This window comes from Gymnoscopelus braueri (assembly GCF_963280865.1).
Source record: "Gymnoscopelus braueri genome assembly, chromosome: 7".
NCBI classification, from domain to species: Eukaryota; Metazoa; Chordata; class Actinopteri; order Myctophiformes; family Myctophidae; genus Gymnoscopelus; species Gymnoscopelus braueri.
The window spans coordinates 47,823,079-47,836,898 of NC_137608.1; the positions used below are offsets into that span (position 1 = coordinate 47,823,079).

Here is a 13,820-nt window from a genome sequence, read left to right on the forward strand (position 1 = left end):
AGCTGTCCACAGACAGAATGACGGACACACGGACGGACGGACGGACGGACGGACAGGGGGCAAAACATACTCTCTCGCCATGCCTTTCGGCCTGGCGGAGACAACAAACAGCTGATAGTATACGACGTTTCGACCCTTTCGGACTTTTTCAAGTATATTATTCAAAAAGAGAAAAGAAAAAGACCGAAAGGGTTGAAACTATATGTATACTATATGCTGTTTGTTAATAAACCTTGGAGCATTGAAAAAGTGAGTTGCGAGCCCCCACTTTGTTCTCTTTTCCAGTACTTATTCTACCCCTGCTGGTTCCTTCCCTCTTTATACACCAGACAAGCCTCGTCCCTCCCTTCTTTGCTAACAGTCTCAGATATAAAGAATGGTGCTGGGTACACCAGGGAGTAGAGGCTGTTCCTGAGCATTACATTTTCATATTCACAATTTACTGTTGTTCCTGAGCGTGAAAAAAAAGAAAATCATGGGGAAAGTGAACACCTGTCTGAAAAGAGGGTTTATTTTCTTCACAGGTTTAATCGGGGTAAGTGGTCTTTCTGTAGTTTGTTGTGCACCAGCAGTGATGGAGGAAGTACTTTTTACTTAATTAAAAGCAATACCACAAAATACTTACGGGTAAAAAGGAAAATTCCTGTATTCAAATTCTTACTTAAAGGAGTAGTTCTCCCCCCAAATGTTTTTTTTCCTATCAATTACACACCATATGGAGACTTGAATTCATGGAGATGTTTTTGTTTTTGTTGCATTCCTAAGCCAATAATTTGATTACCGGAGACATTAGCATCTTTCCGCCGGTCATCAAATTATTGGCTTAGGAATGTGACAAAAACAAATCTCCATGAATTCAAGGCTTCATGGCGTGTGTAATTGATAGAAAATAAGTACTTTTTTGGGTGAACTATCCCTTTAAGTCACAAGTACAAAAGTACAAAAAGTAGCACAAAAGTATTAGCATCGATACCTAAAGTAGCAAAAGTAAAAGTACTCTTTGGACAGCTATTTGAAAATAGCTGATCTACAAGCTCACATGACGCATGACACTTTTAAAGTAAGTTAAAGTACCTTGAAAATGTACTTAAGTAGAATATTTAAGTAAATGTGTATAGTTACTTTACACCACTGCATACCAATAAGTAAAACCTGAATAGTAACGCCCCAAAATAGCTTTGAATAGGGTGTATTTTGTTTATTTTTGTTGAGACAACCTATTCCATCTTTCATGGTGGATATTATTAATGTGGGACTTTTAAATCTATTTGTTAAACATTAAAATGTCATGTCCCCACAGCGTTGTGGGATCTAGCGATTACAATTTAAGAATGTAATTAAGCGCTTTAAACCCTCTAGACTTTGTAAACTAGACCAGAATTGACTCTGATCAGATCCTTTCGCTATTTGTCGTACAACAAAGTAGCCTATATACACAGTATATAGGGCATAAGTGATTAAGAAAATGCCCCGGCCCTCTGTTTTTTTTTTGGTTCTGTGTTTGGTTTGTTCTTGTTTGTTTGTTTTTACAAATTGAACCCTGCCATCAGCAAGGTCAAAGGTTCAAATCCCATTATTAGAGTAATATGCCCTGCTTGCTCATAAGTCACTACAGTATGGATAAGACCACCAGATACCTAAAACCAAACTGTTTATGATGTTGTTGTTGTTGTTGTTGTTGTTGTTGTTGTTGTTGTTGTTGTTGTTATTGTTGTTGCAGGTCATCAGTGTTTTGTGGTTGGCATACACTCTGTTTACACATGGAATCCACCACGGTGGTGGAAGGGTAACTCTATTTTCTTGTATTGTTTTAACTTGATCTCACCGCCTTTTCTATTGTTCTTGATCATGTTTTTGATCTTAATGTTTTTACATCTGGTTTAAAGGATGGCTTCACCCACCCAACCTACCAATATAATTGGTCCTCACTAATGTTCATGATAAAATTGTAAAAAAAATTAAAATAAGAATCAAGTACTCTGCCTGTGTCTCATATGGAGGACTGTGGACATTTCAGAAACCCGCCTACCAGTGACATCATCGTTAGGCAGATTAATGTTTTCAGAGAAGAAAAAAAAAAAAAAAAAAAGTTTATTAGCGCGAGAACAATGGCTTCTATTATGGCATGCTAACTTAACAGGAATAGAAAGCCTGCAGTTTCTATTAGCTTGGATTCCTCATCGATGATGTCACTGTCTCTGAACTGTCCACAGCCCTCCTCTGAGACACAGTGTGAATGGACAAAAATGGTACCATATTATAATGAGCATTAGTGAGGACCAATTATATAAAGATAGGATGAACATGGGTGAAGTCGTCCTTTAAAGCACGTTGGGCTGCATTTGATGACATGAAAGGTACTATACAAATAAAGTTTATCATTATTTCTATAGCCAGAAACATATGGCTTCAATCCGCGGAATAACCAGTGAGTACCTGTCAAAGTATAACGGAACAAGACACTGAATCCCCACCTGGTCTAGTGGGTCAGAGTGTAATGTAGTGACAAGGTGTTGTGTTTCTCACATTAAATACATGTGAAACTGGAAAACATATAGACGAACGCTTATAGATGAGTTAAAGGAGAATTCCGGACAAATTAAGTGTTATCTTTCATGTCTCGTTACTCACATAGCGACGTAAAAAGTGGCGTTCTTTTTTTCCATATATTCCCCTGTCGTCATTTTTTAAACACCCTCCGTTGTTATAATGGGAGCGCGTGGGGTAGTGAAGTTCGTCTATTATAACCGACGCAATGTTATTTTTTTCTCTACTACGATTCATTGTAGAGTCTCATGATAGTCAAACATGCGCTGAAAATTCCTGCGAGCCTGCCGTTAATGGCGAACGATTTAACACTGGATGCTTGTTTCTTTCCAGAACCTGGCAACTCGTGTTGCCAGATTCTGGAAACAAGCAACCAGTGTAAAAAATGACGACAGGGTAATATATGGAAAAAAAGAACGCCACTTTTTACGTCAATAGGTGAGTAACGAGACATGAAAGATAACACTTAATTTGTCCGGAATTCTCCTTTAAAAAGTTTAAAATACGATACACACTCTGACAGACAATAGGCCTGTAGAGAGGACCCATGAAGTGAATACATGCTGTAGAGCAGTAGTTCTCAAAGTGGGGTCCGGGGACCCCCAAGGTTCCTTTAGGGGTTTCAGGGGGTCCCCAGAAAAAAAAATTAATAAGAGCCAAATCTGTTTATCCACTTTAGCCATACATCAGCTATTTGAAAATAGACAATCTACAAGCTCATAACTATTGGCTATTTAAAAAAAAATACTTGACATTTTTAAAATATACTATAGCACTTAATTACGAAAACTGGATAGCCGGAACGTTTATAACATCATTTATGACATTCTGAGTGCGACCCTTCACTTTTCATTGTTTATTAGGTTTTATAAGGACAACACACCAGAAGAGTCGGTGGTAACAGAAACAAGTTTAAATATATTTTTAAGAACACAAATCTTGTATGATCCCTGCATGGCACAAAAACCTTTTCGGAGTCCGCGGCCAAATTACACATTAGACAGGCGGTCCTAGACATGAAAAGGTTTGAGAACCACTGCTGTAGAGAAAAAAGTTTTGTTCATCGGCAATCACCAGTCACCAAGGAAGCGGTGACCAACCACAAAATAACGTCTACACCGGGGGTCTTCAACAGGGGGTCCGGGACCCCTAGGGGGTCCTCTGAGCTACTATAGGGGGTCCGCCAAATCTTTGTGTGATAGGATTTAGTTTTTTTACATTAACCTCTTGAACCCTAGAATTCCTTTTCTGAGGGGAACATTGGCCGAAAATAGCAGATCTACAAGCTCTCAACGCCTCGCGCTGCGAGGCGTTGAGAGCTTGTAGATCGGCTATTTTTGGCAAAGAGGCTATAGGTGTAGAGGGAAAAAATAGCAGACTAAGTAAAAAAAAATACTTTAATCTGAAACACAATTTTATACAATATAGAGTAGGGGGTCCCTGCTTCATCTCTCTCTCAGCTAGGGGGTCCTTGGCCTGAAAACGTTGAAGACCCCTGGTCTACACATTTGACCTGGTGCTGATACAGATAGTGGAAACAGAACTCTGTCGCACATGGCACGTTGTTCCTTCTTTTTTTTCTCAAAAAGGCAGGTCAACAAAAAAAAAGAACTTTCACTTCCTTATGTTTCTATGGGTTTCTCAAGAAACTGCTGCAAGATTATTTTTTTTACATAAAAGTGGAACTGGTTAACTGCACCTCAACTGGATGTTTCTGCTTCTCTCCATCCCTTGACCAACCTCTGACCTCATAGTAAAATCCTTAAAGGGCAAGAACACTTTGGTAGAGGTTTGGGTTGTGTAGTAAAATAGTTGCTCCATTGATTAGAAATTGATCATTCAAAATGTGGTCCTCATTAACTTAAATTGTATTGTGAAACATCTCTCAAAGTCACTCTTTTTGCCTCTTAACACATTGGGTGCCAGCATTTTATAATAAAAGATTACGCCACAAATCTCACCGTTGAGCTGCGCAGCGCTGTAGACTCCGCGACGTGCATTCCATGTGAAAAAAAGCATGCCTCCATTTTGCCCGATGGTCCTGACTAACGCCTGGAACGATAACATCTCTTACGCGAGTAACAATGGCAGAGCGATTGTGCATACAAAATGAGTCGTTTTCCCCAGCGTAAAAAGTTTATAGGGGTTTTAGAGAAGGAGATAGAACGGAAGCGGATGGGCGCCATGTTTTTTGACACGATGATCCATCTAGCCCTTCCTTCTCAGAATCACCACGGGTGATCCCAGAGCTGCTCCAGCCCCTCCCGTGTGGAAAAAAAACAAAAAAAACAAAAGGACACCAAACACGGTTCAGACCGTGTTCGGCACCAATGCGCTACTCTGTGAAAACGCGGTGCAGACCGTGTTCGGCACCCGATGTGTTAACAAACACAAACAAAGCTGATTCTGCTATAGAACATAACACAACCCATACTGTTTTTGATTTTCCAAAAAAAATTCAACTTCCTGTTGATTTTACTATTTGAAGATCCGGATCTGCGGATCCAATCCGGGATTTCTTCCTAATAAAATAGCATTTTTATATAAAAAACCCCAAAGATGTTCTATTTGGGCAGAATCAGCTTTGTTTGTGTTTGTTAACAGGCTAAAAGAGTGACTTTGAGAGCTGTTTCACCATACAATGTAAGTCAATGAGGAGCAAATTTTGAATGATCAATTTCTAATCAATGGAGCAACTATTTTTCATTTCTTGCCCACCTTTGGGGTTACATCATGGCAAAGTAACTACACAACCCAAACCTCAACAAAGTGGTCCCTTTAATATTGCTTTAACACCAAAGAGTGTACAAATGCAATCCATTGCATTCCCAGTTGTACACTCTGCGGAGTCCAAGTAACACTAAAGATTTTACTGTGTGACCCTACCTACAACAGACCTGGATTTATTTACCTACAAACGAGAGAACACAGTCCACATTGCATTGCTTTCACTTCACTGAGTGAGCGAGTGTTAAGTTATTAAATTCCATCTCTCTCCCCCAGATGGATGAGGTCGAAATTATCATTGGGATAGCATTTTTCTACGCCCTGGGCGTCATAGCCCTGCTGTTGTCCATCCTCGGCCTGTATGGTGTCTGCAAAGAGAAGAAATGGGCTCTTGTATTAGTGAGTGTGACAAACATAACCTTTCTCTCTTTTGGCGTTGCCAGACGATCTATATTCAATAGAGAACCGAAGTCTGACATCACTGGGTCACGGACTTGTGTTTTTCCATTGAAAATACCATAGGGTCATCTTAGATCGCGTCATATAAGAACTGTGTTCCACAAATAAACAAATGAGCCCTGCGATTTTACTCACACGGATATGAAGGTGAAAAGGTACTACATTTATCCACTAGATTTTCTCCAAGCACAGACTCAATATCATAAACGACACCGAGAGTCAATATACCTGACAGAATCGCAGGGCTGATTTGTTTATTTTTGGAACACAGTTCTTATATGATGCAATCTAAGATTTCCCTATGGGATTTTCAATAGACAAAATACCTCCGTGACCCAGGGGTAGTGGGAGTGTAGTCAGCACTTCTGGTACTCTATGTAGTGGCTAGTCTCGCGAGCCAGGCTGTTGCCTCCCACGATTTTCAAAAGCTTCCGTCATACAGTCTGGAGCACGGAAGCTCTGAAAATAATCAAGCGATGAAGCGGATGTGACGCCTCCGCCCCACTTCCGTTTCGTCTTTACAGTCGCGTAAATGTATCCGAATATAATCCAAATCATCTAAGCATATAGCTTTGCTGCTTAGCAGAAATGGAAATGAAAGTATGTTAGGATATATTTTCGTGAACGGAAATGACGAACAGATGACAGCTTCCTGTCTCGGATTTGTGTAGTTCCAGACTCAATATAGCATTCGGGGATTGTGGAGTAGTTGTCTGGCTCCGCAAGACTACGTAGTTGCTGAAACAGCGGAGAAAACCTCAGCTAACACACCTACACATATCCCGATACGTCTCAAATCTCAATATGATTCTCACCAATCTCTAGTTGAGGGAAGCGTTTAGAGACTGGCTGGCAAGTCTAGTCAATCCATATGAGTTTCTATCGTCTATTCTATTATTATCATTTATCTATTCTAGGCTGTGCCTGTGACCTTGACAGTTATTTATTATTTGTTTGTGTGTGTGTGTGTGTGTGTGTGTGTGTGTGTGTGTGTGTGTGTGCGTGTGCGTGTGCGTGTGCGTGTGATTTAGTTCACAGTCATAATGGCCCTGATCAGCGTCATCTGGTCTGTGCCACTCATGAGAGAGCTTGCAACACGACCCCAGGTACAAACTTACCTTTTGAAATGAAAAACAAATCAAACATTGAATGGACCGGACCATTGGTCTTCAGAAGGATATGAGATCTATGACTTTTATGTGTTTGAAAATGAAAATACAAAACAATAAGCACAACTTTGATTGTGCCTCAGTGTATTGTTGTAGCTTAAGGATTTGGTGGATAAAAGTTGAAATATATTTCCTTTGTTATTCCACAGATCATTGAGCATGTCAAAATTCTATATGAGGGCATGATGCCGCTCAGTGACGCCAGCCAAGCTGCACTGTCCCCCTTGCAGCAGAGTGTAGGTTGTCATTAGGGGTGCAACAAGATAAGAATGATCCATCATTTAATACAATAATCAACTGATATTTTGGCCATGTACATAACCACATGAATGTCATTATACTGTAGCCTACGTGAAACCTTTCCAAAAGATTGCATAAAGAACATTCACAAAATTGTTAAAATATATATATTTTCACTATTTTGCACAGCACAGTTGTGCGACTAAGTATGAAATAGGCTAAAATGGATAGATTCGCTGATATGTAAAAAAAAAAAAGAAAAAAAAAAGAAAAAGAAAAAAAATACTATTCTATTAATCAAACAATAAAACAATGTGGCCACATATGACAGTATATCTATCCTGATTCCTGACTTTCTGCTCTGTCCCTGCATGTCTCCCAGTTCAGGTGCTGTGGACTGGAGAGGGGCTACGAGGACTGGGGCTACGACATCCCTACGTCCTGCAACTGCACCGACGGGGACATGAGCCAATGTGTGAGTGTCCAACACCAACCCACGACGAGTGCACCTTGACATGTATTTTGGTCCCTTCCTTTTGCAGGCTGAAATCCAGACTGATTCGCCCCATTCAGTGGACTTTTCTTTTTTTTTATCACTTTGCCTCCCAGTCTAGTAAGCTTCCTATGTGCCAGGGGCAGTCTCGGACGCCCAGGAACCGAGGATACTGATTGGTCTTCTGAAAGAAACAGAAAGTTGTTCTGGAGACAGACTGAGAAGCAAAGTGAAAAAAAATAAAGTGTGCTGAACGGAGCGAATCAGTCTGGATTCCGGGCTATTTCTTTCGTCCTTGTACACCAAATCTATTTCGATCTTTTCGCACAATCATATTTATTTTCTACACAGGAGAGGATCTGTGTTTTTAAGTATTTTTCTTTCTTTCTTTCTCTTTCTCTTTCTCTTTCTCTTTCTTTCTTTCTTTCTTTCTTTCTTTCTTTCTTTCTTTCTTTCTTTCTTTCTTTCTTTCCTCATGTTTGTTGTAGGTGGTGGCCCCTAAGAACAGCAGCCTGTCTCAGCAGGGTGCATATCATCAACCCATCATGATCTACAAGGAGGTGGGAAACACATGGAGTTGTTGTTGAGATGCCGTTTTTTCTTAGAAACAAATAGCAAAAATAGACTACAGTCTACAAGCAAACAATGCGTCGCACAGGGATAGGTTTTAAGCTTGTACATTCTCTATTTACATCATTCATTTCATAAATTGTATCCCAGGTTTTCACAGTTGTGTGTACGTGGGTGCCATTTGATCAGTAAATAGCAGTACACTGAGGGACGAGGCATTTCATAAAAAGCAGTAGATAGGGCTGAGCAATATATAAATATCATATGAAAATCATGAGTCCAAGATCATTCGATTTTTATTATTATTAAAAAAAAAACAATTTAAAATAGTGAATATATAGCCAATCTACAAGCTCACAATGCCTCGCATTCTGCGGCGTTGTGAGCTTGTATATCGGATATTTTCACTACTTTTGTGAGACACTCTTGTATGATGAAGTATAGGGCAGTAATTTACAAGAAAAAAAAACATAAACATTTCAATGATGGAGATACAAGGTGTCTGCCCGACAGCGACGATATGAGACTAGATATTGTCTGGGATCGTAACATCATGATACTGTAGGCCTATATCACAAGTGTTTTCCTGCTTTTATACTTTCAAAAACTATTTTCGCTATTTAAAACAAAAGTTATCACAACATACGATATTATCGTCTTTAGGTATTTGGTCAAAAATACCTTGAAATTTGAATGTGTCCACATAGCCCAGACCAATAGCAGTAGATGTCAATGCAGAAATAACAGCATGAGGCACAGGAGGGAGAAAAAAAATTGTTCATGCATGCTTTTTCTCCATGTATCATTCTCCCAGCCTGGTGTATGATTAATGTTTCACTTCCATGTTTTATTCTTCTTTTTTATGGAACCTAGAAACCAGCTAGGAACCAAAACTGACTCTGCTTGCAGTTCCTGAGAAGTGTATACATAATAAATGTCTTCCCACAAAACCACACAATGCTCCCCCAGTGGGGAGATCCCCACTCCCTTAGCTCTCCTTTTCTCAGGCTAGTAGCCTACATGATGTAGGCTAAGAAGAATCAAGAAGGTTTTTTTTGTCACTAACTACAAGTACAGGCAGTGAAATGTTGTTGGGACTTGTACCGCAAAAGAATTTGCAACATCCTAAACATAATAATATAAGTATGATAGTAAATAATAATATAATAATACAATTATATATGCAGTGCGAAACAAATATAAGCTCTTGTCTTAGACAAGTAGCCTACATTAGCTTATCAATAGGCAGTAGTTCCAAAAGTCAGATTTCTCATTTACCATTCAAATTGTCTATTCACCTGTTTCTTGGCGGTGTGTTTTCCACTTCCTGTCGGATTTCATTGGATATCATTAGTCATCTGACCGGTTTCATTGGATTTCATTGGATCAAAAGACAGGAAGTGGAACACAGTGAAAAGCCTAGGAAACAGGTTGATAACTGCCTTCCAAAATGTGCAGGCCCCGGGTAGACAACCCAGCCTGGCGGAGACCTGCGCTCCAAGGAGTGCACTTTTTCAAGTTAACAGTACAGGTAGTACAGTCAGAGGTTATGCTAAAAGGATCAAACAAAACGCCCCAGGGGCTTGTTTCCATTCACACACATCTCTATTACGCACGTTAATAAAGTATTCAATCAATCAATCACAAACTGTCAAATTGAATCACTGAAATGTCTTTCTTCTTTTTTTTCAGCCATGCCTTCCGATCCTGATCTCCGCAGTGGATGAGGCATTTAATATTGCGATAGCAATATTACTCGGACTCTTGCTGCTCTGGGTATGGAATATATGTGTCTGCCTGCCTCTCTACTTGTCTAGGCTACACGTCTTTCTATGTCTGTCTGCACGTCTGTCTGTGTTTCTATTACGTCATGCACACACACACACACGCATGCACAGGTACGATTTCATGTGACTTGAAGTTTAGGCTGAGAGAGAGAAAAGAACAACTAAATACCATATAAAAAGCTTTTAAAGGATTATTTCACTTTAAAACCATGTTAATGTCTACTAGAGTTTTGTGTGCAGTCCAGAGAGTTTTTAAGTTGCTTCATTCAATATTTAGATCTCTGATATGCATTAGATAAGATGTACCCCCCTCCTATATACTGTAAGGCCAATCAAGTTCAAACTCCATATTAACCAATAACCATGTTAGACTCATTGAAAACGTTCCTGCTTCTGGTGATATTCATTTCTCATCTTAAAAAGGAAAATGAAAAACGTTTTTGAAAGATGAAGGTCTCCTCACACATTAGAAAGACAATATCAGTGAGTCTAAAATGGCTAACATGGAGTTTGATGTTGAATGGGCTTCGGGAAAAGACAGCTTCATGGGTACATAAAGTAGTACATAAGAAGTACATAAAACGGAACTATACAATACTACACTTTCAGCTGCAGTTCTTTACCAGGCGTTTCTCCTCGTGAGATGAGAAAAGCCTGGGAACGAGGTTAGTGTTCAAGAGAAGACGGTAAGCAACAATTGATCGATATACAGCATGTACTATGTATCTCTCCATTCCCTCTAGATGGTGCCTACAGGGCTGGGTGTTGTCATCCTCTGCCAGATGAGAAAGGCCGATGGCGATGTCCCTACAGTGGTCTACAGCAATGCAGGAAATTACACCACGCTCATAGAGGACCCCTGAGGGTGTGTGTGTGTGTGTGTGTGTGTGTGTGTGTGTGTGTGTGTGTGTGTGTGTGTGTGTGTGTGTGTGCGCGTGTGCGTGTGTGCGCGTGTGCGTCTGCATGCGTACGATTTTTGTTTGTTTTTTTATCTAGAAGAAGACTAGAGTCAGTATGGCATCATAGTAAGGGAATAAGCAAGGGAGTAATGTAGGCTGCAGCCCGTATTGAAGGCTATTAATACATTTCATTTTGTATACATTTCATTTCTATATATGGAGTAGCAGCTCAAAATGTATTTATTGCTTTATTATTTCTCATTTACTCAGTCAACAAATCAAAGGACATCTTGTTTCCTATGTATTTTGTACAGTACAGTGTTCTGTTCCGGTTCAACATAAAAAAAATATATTTGTCAAACATTTTGCAGATTAAGTGAATTCATTTTTGATACAGTATACACATATAATAACAAGCTGGTCTTGTACTATTAACTGCTGGCCAAGTTGCCAATTGTGTCAACATATGTGTCCCCTATGATTGCTATTTTTCTCCCAACCCTGTTTTATTGGGTTTTTATCTTTTAAGATGAAGCATTTCCCAATCCTGTCCACAGAGAAAAAGAGAGAGAAAAATGCACACACAAAAAACAATATCATATGTTGGTAATAATAATAAAGAATATGGAATCATGTATACTGTCCTCCCCTGAGGACACGAGGTGGATCATGGATTCCTTCTGCATGTTGTAGCATCTGGCCAGTTGCTTGCAAGTGAAGTTTAACCTCTGCTGGTCAGAAGAGTTGCTTTCCTGGTCCTGGATTTTGGCCGTGATATTCTCAATGGTTGCTGTCCTGTTCACACGGTACTTAAGTCCCTCTTTGTAGACCATGAAACCTTCCAGCACAGCCATGCATCTTCTGTCCTTGTGAAGCACCATAGGCTACTGCTGCTCCTGCTGCGGTAACAGACACAATGCAGAGTGCAATATTGCCAAACTATGTCATTTATGCCAGTTCTCAAAACGTTTTCGTGCCAAGGACCCCCAGAAGAGAAGATTTATGTTAAAAAATTTAAAGATTTTCATTGATTTTCCAAAGATTAAAAAAAAAATCAGATCTAGTGGTAAGCTGTGAGCTTGTAGATTTGCTATTTTTGACTGCATCACTGTGGTGTCCACATGAAAAAATCAAGTATAATAAAATAAAATATTTGGTATTTTTGAATAGCCAACACATAAATGGTAAAGTGGTTAAAATGGTTAAAATGAGTGTGATGCTACATTAACTACTTTTGCTGGGGAGCCCCTCCGAGGACCCCTGGGGGTCCACGGACCCCACTTTGAGAACCACAGAATTTATGCATGTCATTTTCATTATTTAAACCTATGAGCCATGTATTCATTTTACAATATTTGTAAGCCATGTAGCCAGTTCGTCATTAGCCATCAGCTGAACATTCGCTGAGCATTCGCCAGTTATATTATATTGTCCACATTGTTTTTGTTTTGTTTCTTCATCTGTATGACATGTCTAGTAATGTTGTATTTGTAATAGATATGTGTATATTCCACACTGATGTAATTTTATCCTATGAATGTACAAATATTCCCGGAGAATACCACTTCTCAAGCCCCTGGAGGGTTTTTAGGCATTCTTCTTCACATTTTTACCAAATATTTGTGTATCATTTTTTAATTCTGTTGTAAGTGAAAATAAATAAGCAAATAAACAAACAGACAAGTAGCCAAATACAATGCTCTCAGCCACAGCTAATCCTCACATCTGGACCTCACTCACAGCATCCTTCACATCACCAACATAGCAAAAGTCTAGAAGGAATCCTTCAACTGCATTCCTTTGCTTCACAAACTCACCTTAGCATCGATAACAATGTTCTGACTCGACACCTTGAGGCGATTGCTGCCCCGACCTATTGATCCAGATCACCTCCTATCCCAGTGGTTCTCAACCTTTTCAGGCCGTGACCCCCCAAAATAATCATATTTTAACTGGGGACCCCCACCCTGACAAGCACTTGGAGTTGAAGCATATTTAGTTTGACTCGGTTCCACAGATAAATATTGTGAAAATAGCCGATTTACAAGCTCACAACGCCTCGCACTCTCTTTCTTATATTATTTGGCCAATGTTTGACTAGTTTTTTTTATCTTTATTGTTTATTGATTATTTTTTATGCAGTAATGGTCTTTTTTAATTTAATTTCTTTTTTTTCTTCTTTTTTTTTGGTATAAAAAAATTGTCACTTTACTGTCAGCTGGGGAGTCCCCCAAAATCATGTGTCACAGGTTGAGAACCACTGTCCTTTCCCACAATTGAACGTGCTTTTATTATCTTTTTCAGGGGTCATCACTCATCACCACGTCGGCTTTTGATGGATATGTTCGTCAAACTTTTTTTTTTTGCCACACACAAAATGAGTGGTACATAATATCACCAGAAACACATAGACCTAACCTTAAATATATGTGTCCAGCCCAACCTATTCTGAAGAAATCCTGGAGACTGGCAAGTCAGCCACTATACTGGCTGTATGCAGGCGTCAGTGCAGCATGGTCCAAGTCTAGGGATTTCAATAATTTAAATATTCTGTATATCAGTCAGCCCTTTCATCGCACACAAAAAAGAAAATCTATCAAAGACACATTGATGGTTCTTTTTATTTGTTGGTTTTAATGCTGTTTATAATATGTGAAACTATGTGCCCACTAGTTTGTGGTTTTACATTGGGAAAAAAATAAACATATCACATGGTAAAAGGGGATGGAAAATAGGGGGAAATAGAGGACTTTGGTTAAAAAAAAATTGAATTATTTACTTGATCCTGGATTTTTTTTTTATAATAATAAAGACAAAAGAAAAAGATCATGGAATGATGATGATGTACTTGATCTTTGGAAGGAGAAAACAAAAGATGATGGAATGATTTACTCCCCCGTCCCCTATGACACAGAAAGGTGGAGAGCGG

The 13,820-nt window shown here is 39.3% G+C and overlaps 2 protein-coding genes across 4 annotated transcripts in view; one reads left to right on the forward strand and one right to left on the reverse strand.

The window, feature by feature from the left end:
- LOC308089090 (H-2 class II histocompatibility antigen, E-S beta chain-like) overlaps positions 1-13,820 on the reverse strand; it is a gene marked incomplete at its 3' end in the record, with an annotated part of 109,715 nt that overhangs the window by 72,387 nt on the left and 23,508 nt on the right. The window lies entirely within an intron of this gene.
- On the forward strand, positions 388-11,045 carry LOC308089210 (tetraspanin-8-like). Of its 3 annotated transcripts, XM_080433787.1 has the most exons (9): positions 388-535; positions 1,721-1,786; positions 5,551-5,673; positions 6,765-6,839; positions 7,052-7,138; positions 7,525-7,617; positions 8,124-8,195; positions 9,898-9,981; positions 10,736-11,045. In XM_080433787.1, the coding sequence occupies exons 1-9, from the start codon at positions 476-478 to the stop codon at positions 10,853-10,855; spliced, it is 780 nt and encodes a 259-aa protein (XP_080289913.1). In that variant the 5' UTR covers positions 388-475; the 3' UTR covers positions 10,856-11,045. The 3 variants fall into 3 exon arrangements, with proteins under 3 accessions (XP_080289913.1, XP_080289914.1, XP_080289912.1); XM_080433788.1 differs by lacking the exon at positions 8,124-8,195; XM_080433786.1 differs by lacking the exon at positions 10,736-11,045 and having other exon boundaries at positions 9,898-10,145.

Coding starts and splice junctions, on each gene's coding strand:
- LOC308089210 (XM_080433786.1), top strand. CDS start 476: ATGGGGAAAGTGAACACCTGTCTGAAAAGAGGGTTTATTTTCTTCACA. Junction 6,840..7,051: donor AGCTTGCAACACGACCCCAG/GTACAAACTTAC, acceptor GTTATTCCACAG/ATCATTGAGCATGTCAAAAT. Junction 7,139..7,524: donor TGTCCCCCTTGCAGCAGAGT/GTAGGTTGTCAT, acceptor CATGTCTCCCAG/TTCAGGTGCTGTGGACTGGA.